The sequence below is a fragment of the Phaseolus vulgaris genome, chromosome 7 (genome assembly GCF_051622355.1).
Source record: "Phaseolus vulgaris cultivar YP4 chromosome 7, ASM5162235v1, whole genome shotgun sequence".
Classification (NCBI taxonomy): domain Eukaryota; kingdom Viridiplantae; phylum Streptophyta; class Magnoliopsida; order Fabales; family Fabaceae; genus Phaseolus; species Phaseolus vulgaris.
The window spans coordinates 7332844-7347138 of NC_143504.1; the positions used below are offsets into that span (position 1 = coordinate 7332844).

Below are 14295 nucleotides of genomic sequence, written 5' to 3' on the forward strand. Positions count from 1 at the left end.
GGTGCAAACATCATCTCATTGAGTGATTTTATGGGGTTGAGTTAGACTTAAAGTCCACTTCGTAATATGGTATCAGAGCCATTTCGAGTCTATCCTAGCGAGTATTTGTATTGGGCCTATCCTGCCACCCGCTATCGGGCCGCTATCAGATCACCCATATATATAGTCCCACACACGAGTTGGCAGTTTCGGCGTGAGGGAGTGTGTTGGAGATCTCACATCGACTAGAGATTAGAGCATTTCATAGTATATAAGTGGGTGCAAACCTCACATCACCACGTACATATGATAAATAATACAATTATTTAGGATATATAAAGTAGTGATAAACACCAGTTGTTGTTGAGTTAGGTAACAGTGACTTATGATCCAAGTTGGAGCAGTAAGGTGATGAAAGAAGCAATATTGGAGTAAGAAGATAATGTCTTATTTAGTGTTTATTCTCCACAACATAGGTATTTTGATTTGTTTCATGATCTTGTCCCTGTAGCTGGTACAATTTTTTTGTCACACAAATGAGAGAAAAACATAAATTTAGAGTAAAGGAAATGGATTGATAGAGATAGAAGCATACAAGATAAAAAAAAAACGAAGAAGAAAAAAAAAAGAAAAAAGATAAGGATGGGAAAGAAACATTTTACATAAAGTATAATATAGATTCTCTTTTTATAAATTATTTCGTAAACATTTTTAAAGAGAAAAATAAAATAAAATTTTTATACATTAATTTTATGAAAAAATTTCTCACAAATTTTTTAAATTCTTATATTTGTGTGTATAAACTAATTTATCTTATACAAAAATATTTTACTATTCTTCTGATTTTCTTAATAAACCCATAATCATCACTTGATAAAAGCTTTGGTCCCGTGAAAATAATTTCGGTTTAGATCTAACATTAATATATACCACACTTTATCAACATTATCTGAGCTGTGCTCACTAATTTAATCTATTTATTCTTTTATATTACTATACTTTCTTTAATTTTTCCTTTAAACCTTGGTGAAAATCATTTCAATCAATCAAATATATGAATACGTTTTCGTGAGTTTCCATGTAAAAATTTATAGAAAAAAATATTTTTTTATAAAATAATATAGATATAGGTTAACCAGTTTTTACAAAATTTTATTTTTAACTTGTATATAAATAAATTTTAATTTATGTAAAGTCAATTTATTTAGTTCTTTTCGAATTTTTCTCTCTAAGATAAAAGAAAATTATTAAATAACAACTAAATATAGAGATTAAAAATAATTAGTTAAATTAGATAATATTTTAGAAACTAAAAAGTTATTGGTATTTAAAGTAATTTCTATTATTAATAAAAATTTATAAAAAAGTTTCTAAATTAGTCAAGATTTTAGCTACTAATAATTTAAATTTTAAATTAATTTCTAAAAAACTAATAGAAACTAATTTAAAATAATTAATAGATAAAATTTTAGTAACTAATGATTAGATACTAATTTAAAAATTATTTTATAAATTTTTTATTAATAATAGAAACTACTTTAATAATTTATTTAATTTATAAAATAATTTATTTAATTTATAAAATAATTTATTTAATTTATAAAATAATTTTTAATTTAATTAATATAATAATTAATTAGTTTGATATCTAAAATTAGTTTGTAAATTTCACTGAATTTAATAACTCCCACGTTCATGGGAAAAAAAAAAGCAGATTACTAATAACCTTAAAGAATAAAAGAATAAAGAGAGGAAATTAACATGCACTGTTCACAACAATAAAATGTTAGATCTAAACTGAGATAATTTTGAGAGGACCCAAAGCTTCTCTAAAGAGTATAGTTTTGTTTGATAAGTTTATCCATAAACACACACTTTTATTGTAACTTATAACACCCATACCAATCACTTTCCACCACAGTCTACCTATGTTAAGGGTTAACTAACACCCAACCCAGGCCCAAAGTTGCACCCAACTCAGACAAAATATGATTTTTTCCCATCTTTTTATAATTGGTTATCTACTCTTGTTTTTTTTTTTTTTGCCATATTCATTGTCTTATAATATGCTATTATATTATGAATTTGATCCTTATTTTTGTTTTAAAACTTTAATTTTAACACACTGTACCAGTAACACGATATGTATTGATTTCAATATTTATTGCCACACTTTTAAGATTTCATCATTATTATCCCTTTAATATAAAAGATATTGTTCATGTAACTTGGTAAATTGTTCCTGTTTATGTTTCACCTTAATATTGAGAGAGTTGGATGTAAATTTAGTCAGTGTTCTAACATTCTCGTGTGGTTTAATTTGTGGGATGGGAAGTGTTGTCTGTTACATAGTGTAATTTGTAGTACCACATTTCCTGCACTTTTTGTTGTTTTTGGATTGGATCATGGTTATATATATCATTGATAGTGTTTTTTTTAGTTTTTGTAATTGATTTTTTTTTATAATATATAAATAGATACAAAATTTTATAAACCGATTTTGTTAAAACTTTAGAAAGCCTTTTTCGTTTTCTGTTTTGTGGGAGATAGGCCAGTTGGGCTTTCCCTTTTCTATTTTTCTGTTTTATACAGTGCACCCCTTTCCTTTTTACACCTCATGTATATAAACTCTTTTCAGGGTTTTTTAGTAATTTAATTTTCAGATTAATAAAATACTCTTTTCTCTCCTTCTCTCACACCGTGCTCCATCTCTTCTATGTTTCTTCATATCTCGCAGTTTTCTTTTTCTTTGATCTCTGTAAATGTTGCAATTACATCAAAGCACTCTTTTGATTTATCTTTGTTATGGTATCAAAGCTCTTCTTTGAGAAGAGCTCTGCTGCGCGCACTCTGTCTTTATTCTCTCAAGATTATCTTTTTTTTCCTTTTTTTTCACGTTTTGTACATTCACCCTGCTTTGCATCTTCTTGATTTTTTCTAACGATTGTTTGTTTGTTTTATTTTTACAGTTCGTATTTTTTGTACGCAAATGGCTGACGAAAATAGTGACGGGAGCGAAAGCCCTAACCCTAATCAGAACAAGAATCCTTTACAAGGCGAGAATTCTATTAATAATTTCTTATATCTGCATCCCAGTGAAAATCCTGCTACACCCCTTGTGTCACTCGTTCTTGATTCCACAAATGACCACTCTTGGAGTCGCTCGGTTCTCACGGCTTTGAGCGCAAAGAATAAAGTCGAGTTTGTCAATGGCGCTGCTCCCCGACCTTCTGAAACCGATTCTTCTTTCTCATCCTGAATGAGATGCAACAACATGGTGGCGTCTTGGCTTGTACACTCAGTCTCTGTTCATATACGTCAAAGCATCATATGGATGGACAAGGCACTGGACGTATGGAATGACCTCAAGGCTCGCTTCTCACAAGGCGATTTATCCCGTATCTCTGATCTTCAAATGGAAGCTTCTTCACTCAATCAAGGTGACCTTTCTGTCACCGATTACTTCACTAAACTCAGGATTATTTGGGATGAATTAGATAATTTTAGGCCTGATCCTATATGTTCTTGCAATGAGCCTTCTGTTATTATCCAAAGAAAAAGAGAGGATCAGGAAATGCAATTTTTACGTGACCTTAATGACCAATACAATAATATAAAAGCACATATTCTGCTCATGGAACCTGTCCCTGCTATTACCAAATTTTTTTCTCTTGTTATCCAACAAGAACGCCAGTTTAATAATAGTGTTCTTGTAGCTAATGTAAAAAATGTTACCCCTGTTACCTCTGTTAACCACACCAGTACCAATACCATTACTTGTTCTTTTTGTGGAAAGTTGGGTCACAGTGAGAGTGTTTGTTTTAAGAAAAACGGTTTTCCTAACCAAGATAACAGAGGCTCAAAGTTTGGTAGTAATAAAAATATTTGTACTTACGGCAACAAAATTGGTCATACCGTTGATGTTTGTTACAAGAAACATGGATACCCTTCCGGGTATAGATCTCAGTACGGTAAGTCTTCTCAATCCAACAACGTCTCCACTACCATTCAAGAAGAAAATTTTGGAAATCAAGATCAAAACAAGCAGAATAATGGAGGAGATTTTCGCATCACTCAGCATCAATATCAAATTCTTTCGGAACTTCTGAAAAATGTTAACAGTTCCAACAATCAAGTTCAAGTCAACCAGGTTGGTTCCCTCTCTGCTGATCATCAAGGTCAGAATTCGGTTGTCACAGGTAATATCCAGAAACTCAAAAATTCCAATTTTAATGAATATACTTGGATTCTGGATTCTGGTGCGACTGATCACGTTTGTTTTTCTTTATCAAATTTTACATCATATAAAAATATCAAACCCATTACCATTAGGCTTCCCAATGGAAATCCTGTTATTGCTTCCTGTTCTGGCACAATTTTTTTTAATAAAAATCTTATTCTTGAAAATGTGTTGTATGTACTAGATTTCTCTTTCAACTTAATATCCATTTGTCAATTGACTGCATCACTTAAATGTGAACTTATTTTTTCTTCCACTAAGTGTCTGATACAGAATTCCAGAACCAAGGACAAGATTGGTACAGTTGATCTTGTAGCTGAACTATACGTCTTCAATAAAACTGGTGGCAGGATTATGAGTTGCACTACAGAACCAAGCAACATTTGGCACCTCAGAATGGGTCACCCGTCGGATGAAAGGTTAGAAATTCTACAAACATACTATCCTAATATGCATATTGATAAAAACTATGTTTGCGATACTTGTCACCAAACCAAACAAAAGAAACTTTCTTTCTTTCCTAGCAATACTAAAACTATTCAACCTTTTGAATTACTGCATATTGATATCTGGGGACCCTGTTCTGTTGTTTCCATGCTTGGTTATAAGTTCTTTCTTACCATAGTTGATGATTTTACTAGATATACTTGGGTTTTTCCCATGCACAACAAATCTGAAGTCAGGGCTAGTGTTGTTAATTTTATTGCTTATGCTTAAAATCATTTTTCTACTAAGGTTAAAATCATTCGAACTGATAATGGTGTTGAATTCTCTATGCATGAATTTTTTGCATCAAAAGGTATTATACATCAAACCACTTGTATTGAAACACCTGAGCAAAATGGTATTGTTGAAAGAAAACATCAACACCTCTTAAACGTCACACGTGCCTTGCTTTTTCAATCTAATCTTCCTGTTGTTTTTTGGTGTTTTGCTATACAACATGCTACCTTTCTTATTAATTGTATGCCTACTCTGCTGCTTAATAATGCTACGCCTTATGAGAGATTGCATAAAAAGCTTTGTGATATTTCTTCCTTCGTGTTTTTGGATGTCTGTGTTATTCTTCAACTATTATTGCTCACAGAAAAAAAATGGACAGCCGCGTTGCTCCGGGCATTTTCCTTGGTTTCAAGCCAAACACAAAAGGTTTTTTGTTTCTAAACCTTAAAAATCACAAGATAGATTTGTCAAGAAATGTTATTTTTTATGAGAACTCTTTTTCCTATCATTCAAATCATATTCAAAATAATGACTCAAATAGTCTTTCTTTACCCATTCCTCAACACTATGCCCAAACTCATGATGATATTCATATGCAAACTGAAAATGTTATTGATAATACTACTGATGATGTTTTTTAGACTAACACTAATATTGAGCAAAGTGAGTAAAGAAAGCAAAATGAGACAGCAACAGCACCTCCTAGAAGATCTACACGCAGTAGAAGACCCCCCATTTATCTTCAAGACTTTGATGTACTAAACATCAATAACAGTGTTGTAAGTACCAAACACTCAATCCATTCCTTTTTAAATTATAATGCTCTATCAAAGTTCTTCGAAAATACAATATTGTTTATATCTTCTGTTGAGGAACCTCACAACTATGAGGAAGTTGTCCAACATCCACTTTGGATCTGTGCTATGAAGGAAGAACTAAAAACACTTCAAGATAATGGGGCATGGTCCTTGACTACTCTCCCAATTGGAAAATCAGCAATTGGGTGTAGATGGGTTTATAAGATCAAGCATCACGCAGATGGTTCCATTGAGCGTTATAAAGCCCGATTGGTAGCAAAAGGTTACAACCAAATTGAAGGACTGGACTTCTTAGACACATTTGCTCCTGTAGCAAAGTTGACTACCCTACGTCTACTTTTAGCTCTAGCTGCAGCCCAGAATTGGACACTCAAACAGCTTGATGTGAACAATGCTTTCCTACATGGGGACTTAGATGAAGAAGTTTACATTCAATTGCCTCAAGGCTTTCACTCTTCTTCCCCCAACCTGGTCTGCCGCCTAAAGAAGTCCCTCTATGGTCTAAAACAAGCAGGTAGACAATGGTATGCCAAACTTTCAAATTTCTTACTTTCACACAATTATAAAATTTCCACTGCTGACCACTCTTTATTTTTGAAACATGATGGCAAACACACCACGACACTCTTGGTCTATGTGGATGACATTGTTCTCACTGGGAATAATCCTATGGAGATATCTGCTATCACTAGTCTGTTACACAATTTCTTTCACATTAAAAACCTTGGTGATTTGACTTATTTTCTGGGAATTGAAATTGCTCGCAATGCCACTGGTATCCACTTAAGTCAGCGCAAATATGTTTTAGATATGCTCAAAGATACTGGTATGCTGGGATGTGCCCCTACACCTACACCAATGTTACACACTATCAAGCTCTCAACCACAAAAGGCACCCCACTTGGTGATGCAGAATCCACTGCATATAGACGATTGATTAGACGCCTTATTTATCTGACCAACACACGACCTGATATTTCCTTCTCTGTTAATCATCTCAGCCAGTTTGTCTCACACCCAACTAGTGAACATCACCAAGTAGCAATGCGCATCCTTCGTTATCTCAAAAGAACTCCTGACACAGGTATCTTCTTACACAGTCAGTCTCTTATTCAATTAAAAGCATATAATGATTCTGATTGGGCTACATGCCCTGAAACTCGCAAATCCATAACTGGTTTTTCTGTGTATTTGGGGGAGTCACTCATCTCTTGGAAGTCCAAGAAACAGCAGACCATATCTAGGAGCTCCTCTGAGGCAGAATATCGTGCTCTTGCTGCAACCACTTGTGAGATTCAATGGATAATATACTTGCTACAAGATTTACACATTCAACACGTGCAACCAACCATTCTCTCCTGTGACAATCAAGCTGCCATCCAGATTGCAAATAATGAAGTCTTCCATGAGCGCACCAAGAGTAATGATAATATTATTTAATTATCAAGTGGTCTAGTTCAATTACTTTACCAACAGAGTAATGAGTATTTTTTTTTGTAAACTTTACTATATGTATTCAATTTCTACAAATAAAATGGTTCACGAAACTTAATTCAAATCACGCCAAATTTATTGTAAAAGTACTTTTTTTATGTTATTTGAATGCAAAATTTGTAGAAGATAAAATTTAGCATAAATATTCACATTTTACTAAGTTTGAGTTAAACCCAACTAAAACAAAGTCTAGAGTTGAGAAAAATATAGAATGATATAAACTTATCGTCCAACTCCTATTTTAAGTAGGTTTAATGGGTTAATTAGATCAATCCAATCGATTTCTATTCAGTATTTTAAGACAATGGATATGTAAATTTATTTTTATATTATTTTTACTCATTTTTATTTAAAGTTGAAATTTCAATAAAAGCAAGCCACACCTCTCAAACTTGGAAAGAGATTACAACAGATATATAATATCTGTGGAAATTATATTTTTAATTTTAAATTAATAATAGTTTATTCAAATAAAAATAAAGTTCGTGTATATATAATACCTCACAAAGATGCTAGCGGTGGTTGGATACACACCATCCAGACACTACTTCTCAACGAAAAAAATATAATTCTTAGAAATTCGAGAATTTGAGTCTCGCATGATTCTTAGAAATTCGAGAATTTTATTTGCAATTTTATACTCCCAATTAAAAAAACCGAAACAAATTAAAATAAATTATTTAAATATTATTACGTTACTTATTATTTTACATATGTTATGAGGATATATGGCGTATCGGTATCAAACACACGCTGAAGTACCTCTGTAGAATTAATTCTCTTTTAGGTACGGTAATTTTATATCATAAATTGGGAACGAATAGGAACCCGCCCTTGGCGTAGAGTAACCCGTCCTCTAACCAGTACCTCTGTAGAATTACTTCTTTCACTTGGTGAACCAACATGTGAGTCTCTTTGTATCAATATTGTAGGACATGGTAAAGTGTTCAATTCAAAAAATATTTATTGAATTTTAATATTCTAGCATGATTCTAACACGATTTTAAAAAAGATAAATACAATAATTTTCTAAATCTCAAATTTATTGTATAAATTTCTATTATAATTATAAAAATAAGGAACAAATTTTTTTTAACCAGTCATAAAAAACATTTTCCTGCTAAAAAAATTGAAACATACTCGTGCACATAAATATTTATTATCAATTTATAATTTTGAAAGATTTGGAATCTACATATCCTAAATTAATAAGTATCAATAATCAAATTCAAAATTCTATTTAAAAAAGTTGAATTGATTTTAAATAAAATAAATTTACTAATAATACTATTTTATATTGTAATTCAGATTAAATAATATTCTTATAAAATTATTTATTAAAAAATATAAATTTTAATAATTAATTTAAATAAAATTAAAACCATAGATGATTATTTTTTTAAAATAAAGTTTAAATATAAATAGGACTAAAATTAAACTTGTATTTATTTTTAATTATGGTAATGTTTGAAAATCAATTAAATTAAAAATTAAGGTTTAAAGTGCTTTGTTCGCAAAATAGATAAAATTAAGGGATAATATTCAAGTATAAATAAAGTTAATAATAAGAACTAAATGAAAACACTTAAAATTAACACTTTTTTTAAAACAAGTTAAAATATGAATCATATTTACAGAAATTTAAAAATATTTAATTATTTGTAAATAAAAAATATGGTTTGAATTGAACCTGTTTGGTAGCTTTAAAATAGAAAATGAAGAAAAATTGAATGTGATGGTAACGCGGAGACGAACGTGGTAGGGAACGTTGGCGTCATCATTGACCACTTTCTAGAGTCAACATAAGTAATCTTCCAGAATCCAAACTCTAACTAAGATCATCCCTTCTTTTCTTTTCCTTCAAATTATTTGGCTTCACTTCACTCTCTCACCGCCACAAACTACTATAAATCTTCCTCAACCCTATCTTCATTTCACAACTTCAAATTTCAAAACCATCTTTTCCTCATCCACCTATCTTCTTCATCACTATCTACCAATTTTCACCAACACTCCCTCTTCTACCTTCACTCTCACAAACTTCAATAACAATGAAGGTCAGTGTTCCAATTTCACCTCATAATTCTGTTTAGATATTCACTTTTCGACTATGTAACATAGACACTGATGTAACACGGACACGTATACAAAAATACGTCTAATATTTAAAATGTATGACACAGGGACATAAATTTATATATTATATAGTTATGAATTATATAAATTGATAATAAAAATTTATGTCCACAAATATGTTTCAGTTTTTTTAGTAGAAATATGTTTTACAAAGCTAGTTCAAAATGATTTGTTCTTTATTTTTATAGTCATAATAAAAATTTATACAATAAGTTTGAATTTTTAGAAAATTAATTGATTTCTCTTTTTTAAAATTGTGTTAGAAACGTGCTAGAATTGTTAGAAATCCAATAAATATTTTTTAAATTTGACACTTCATCGATACGTGTCCTATAAGTGTCGTACTAGTGTCGGTATCCGATCGTGTGTTTGACACGGACACACCATTTAAGATGTGTGTTCGAGCCTCACTGCTTTTCAATACTCCTAATTCCGTTTGTGTTCTGTTTTGATCGTTTATGGTCTAAATCAACTTCCAAGGTTAGAGTGTTGAGTAGTCTTAACAATTGTTTGATTTTTCTGTAACAGAAAGTTGTGTTGAAGGTGGATGTACATGAAGACAAAATCAAGCAGAAAGTTATGAAGGTTGCCTCTGGCATTTCAGGTATTCAATTTTTGAACTTCCTCATCTCTTTAACTTCTCTTCTTTTAATGTTCTTATAAAAAATGAAAAGATAAAGGAGAAATACAATAAAAAGAAAATATTGTAAAGTTGGTTTTCTTTCACTCAATTAAGTGAATTAGCTTGACTAAAATTGGTTTTTTTGTTTAAAAAAAATTAAATTCAAAGAATATAGTCCGAATGATTCATTAATATTTGATTTGATGATAAACTAAAATTGTAATTGAAATACTGTTGTAGGTGTGGAGTCAGTTTCTGTGGACATGAAAGACAGGAAATTGACCTTAATAGGGGACATCGATCCAGTACAAGTAGTTGCGAAGTTAAGGAAGTTTTGTCATACAGAAATAGTTTCTGTTGGACCGACAAAAGAGGAAAAGAAGGAAAAACTTAAAAAGGATGATAAAAAGAAGGAAGATAAGAAATATTCCGCAAAAGAAATGGTTGCAGATCCACTCAAGTCCAATGAAAATGAAGATCAAATGAAATCACAATACAATCCATATTACAGTGGCACAAGTGTGGAAGATAATCCTAATGGTTGTGCCATTGTCTAATTTTATCATAATTATATTAGACAGTTAAGTATACCGTTACTTATACATACTCTGTAATCCTATATATATTCCCTTCCAACTCTTTGTATAACACACAATTATCAAATATATTATTTCTTTTCACAATAGCTTCTAACATGGTATCTAGAGCTATTTTTCTCTCATGAACTCTTCCGCTTCTTCTTCCTCTTCCTCTAATTCTTCTCAACCCACCTTCCCAATGGTTGTACCACCTTTGCATCATTTCTCAACCCCAATCACACTCAAGTTAATCGATGGGAATTTTTTGATTTGGAAGCAATAGATCTTTGCCACTCTTCGCGGGCTCGACCTGATGCACCTCTTGGATGAAAACAGTGTGTCGTCACAATTTCTCCAAACTGCAAATCAAGAACCCACCACCAACCCTTGCATTATCATAAGCAAGACCAATTATTAGTAGCGTGGTTGCTTGCATCAATGTCCTCTTCCATCTTGAACAAAATGGTAGGTTTTGAATCCTCTACTGCCACTTGGAATCGTTTATCCACGTATTATGCATCCCACACAAGGGCAACCGTAAAAAAGCTTCGTCTTCTCCTACGCACACCAAAGAATGAAAGATTCGTTGCAACTATCTTCTTGGCATCAAGAAGACTGTTGATTCACTCTCTGCCAAAGGCGCCTCCATTTGTACTACTGAACACATAGATGTGATCTTGGACGGCTTATCGAAAGAATACGATGGTTTCATCACCACCATTCTCTCACGTTTTGATCCATACAATGTTGACGAGTTTGAGTCTTTACTCCTTGCTCAAGAAGAAAGGTTTGGAAAACATAAAGTTCTGCAAAGTTCCACTATTCACTACTACAAAAATAAGAAAAGAGCGCTCCTTATTTAATGCGGTTTAGCGCTTAAACGCATTCGTAAAAAACGCAGTGGAATTTTTTAAATTATTTTGATTTACAAATGCGGTTATTTAAATAACTGCATTTGTAAATCAAGAGCTTCCATTTACAAATGCGGCTAAAAGTAATAGCTGCATTTGTAAATCGAAGCGCTTGATTTACAAATGCGGTTTTTACGTTTAGCCACATTTGTAAATGGTTTTTACCTTAAAAATTTTACACGCTCAACAGTTTCGTTCATTCTCTGTTTGCGCTCATATCTGTTCTTCGTTTTCTCTGGTTGCGAAGTTCTGCATTTTCGAAGGTACGTAACTGCATTGCCCCTCATTCTCTTGTTTCCATTGCCCCTAACAACTGCATTGAACTCCAATGGCTTTCACTTTCCATATTGCTTTCGTTTTTAATGGGTTTCGCTCTGCATTTTGAAGGTGTATTGTTCCATTGTTTTCACCGCTGTCGCATTTCGCTCTCGCCGCTCCGCCACTACTTCCACCGCCGCACTCGCCGCCGCTGCCGAGTTTCCTCTTCTCCCCTTCCACTCTTCACCAACAACGTGCCCCTAAAACCCCAACTCATTCAGAAGAATATACAAATGCGACTATTTTAAATAACCGCATTAGTAAATCGCATTTACAAATGCGGCTCTATAGCCGCATTTGTATTTCTCTGATTTACAACTGCGTGCTGATCAAATGCGGCTCTATAACCGCATTTTTAAATGTAAAATAGCCGCATTTGATTAGCATTTCTGCACTAGTGATTCGAGCAAATAATGTTAGTATACCATGGTTCTCTACTCGCCCAAACAAGAAAGCCAATTTTCACAGTAAAGGATTATACGACAGTCACACGCAAACTCGTCCTCCGCATCCGAGCACTGTAAATTCGTTTTTTGGACCAAGACCCACCACTCGTCCTTCCTTCCACTCCCCTGCACATTGGAATCCCATCAAACAGTATCGTCAAATATGCCATAAACCAGGACACACTGCTGATACATGTTCGCATAGGTATGATTCCCCTAACAATCATTCTTTTACGGCTAATGTGTCTCAATATTATTTCTCAGCCAATGACGACTCCACACCATCTATTTTGGGTGTTCCTTCAACCATTGAAGATCCTCTTTAGTACCCTGACAGTCAACATGTCACTAAAAACTCCTCTGTTTTTAATAACAAACATCTTTACCATGGATAAGAATCTTTAAAGGTTGGAAATGACCAAGGTATGAACATCATACATATGGGTTATGCTTTTTACACTACATCACACACAAGAACACAGTTTATTCTGCAAAATCTATTGCACGTTCCAAATGTTACAAAGAACTTGATTAGCATTGCTAAGTTTACGAAAGATAATCATGTTTATTTTGAATTTTTTCCTCACTCATGCTTTGTTAAACACACCCATCATATCCATCATAAAGGAGTAGTTAAAAATCTTCTATATATTTTCCCTTTATCCAATGCTTCTTTTATCTTACGGTGCTAAATATGCTTGCTATAAACTGAATGTTAGACACAATTAAAAGAGTTTTAAAATCTTGTAAAATAACATACAATTCTAAGAAACATTTTTGCACTGCATGTGCATGTGAAATAGGTAAAAGTTTTGTGGATAAGAATTATAACGTTTCCACTATAATAATATGAATGTTTTAGAATTGCATTCAATTTGATGGATCCAATTTTAATAATAGGTGGGACTAATGATAAAAAGTTGTCAGTTTTATGTCAGATGATGTTTAATGATTATAATACTGTATATTTAAAATTTAGTATATCTATAATAATAAATAAAGAATTCTCTAAATGTACATATTTTCTATTTTTTAATTATATTGTAAATCTTTTAAAAAATTAATAACATATAAAATGATACATGTTTAATATTTACATTTTAATTTTAATTATATTTTAAAATTAAAAAACTAAATTATATAAATATTTAAAAAAATTATCGTGTAATTTTGCATGTAATTATTATTATTAATATTATTCCCAGTGATATACGAAGAATTCTTTTCTTTTTCACCTCAGACAATGATTCAATATCTAACTATTTTTTAATTTTTATTTATGTAATAATTATTTGAGGATAAAAAGGCTTACTAGTTAAAGAAATTGCGTTAAACTACTATTTAAAAGAATAAATTATAACAAGTGAAATAGGCAGTTAACATGAATAAAAAACTGAAAATTAAATTGAACCAAAACTAAAAATATTAAATACCTAATTTCTATCTTTGATCAATCAATTTTCTTAAAATTTGTTTGACAGTTTGAAATAGTTTAGATAAATTTGAACATTTCTTTACAGTGACGAAAATACTGAATTGTAGTCTTGTACGTGGTGATGATATACTATAATGATTAGGTAGACGCGGATACGAACACGCAACGAAAGCCATCCAAACACGAACTAACGTCACGCTTTCCGCGAAACTTTCCTCGCCTCTTACTTTTCCCCTACATAATTCACCCTACCCTACATTTTCAAATAAACAATTATAACCCAATTTATATAAAATTTTAAATATGTATAAACAAATTTTAAGAAAAATTCTTGTTCTGGAATTTAAAGACTGGAATATAGGTGTCTTTTATATATATTTTTAATATTTTCGATTATTAAGATTTTAAAAAAAATATTTTCACTACTTTTAACATTCTTTAAAGAACGATATAATATAGTGTTTTGATAAATGGACGGTGAAGGTGATCAAGTTGAAGATATTCAAACTAGTAAAATAAAATTTTAAAAAAGTATTTATAACTGTGAGATAAAAAAAAAGGTGTTTTTCAAAATTAAATAAAACAGTGTAAACGG

General features: G+C 31.6%; 2 protein-coding genes across 2 annotated transcripts; both read left to right on the plus strand.

The window, feature by feature from the left end:
- The first annotated feature begins 3253 nt into the window (after positions 1–3253).
- On the plus strand, positions 3254–4936 carry LOC137828043 (uncharacterized). Its single transcript, XM_090304379.1, has one exon. It carries the CDS (start codon positions 3254–3256, stop codon positions 4934–4936), a length of 1683 nt encoding a protein of 560 aa, XP_090160505.1.
- A 4232-nt stretch (positions 4937–9168) lies between these two features.
- LOC137829528 (heavy metal-associated isoprenylated plant protein 39) lies at positions 9169–12913 on the plus strand. The gene is made up of 3 exons (XM_068636349.2): positions 9169–9311; positions 9919–9994; positions 10253–12913. The coding sequence occupies exons 1-3, from the start codon at positions 9306–9308 to the stop codon at positions 10567–10569; spliced, it is 399 nt and encodes a 132-aa protein (XP_068492450.2). The 5' UTR covers positions 9169–9305; the 3' UTR covers positions 10570–12913.
- The last annotated feature ends 1382 nt before the right edge of the window (positions 12914–14295 follow it).

Coding starts and splice junctions, on each gene's coding strand:
- LOC137828043 (XM_090304379.1), top strand. CDS start 3,254: ATGGTGGCGTCTTGGCTTGTACACTCAGTCTCTGTTCATATACGTCAA.
- LOC137829528 (XM_068636349.2), top strand. Junction 9,995..10,252: donor GGTTGCCTCTGGCATTTCAG/GTATTCAATTTT, acceptor ATACTGTTGTAG/GTGTGGAGTCAGTTTCTGTG.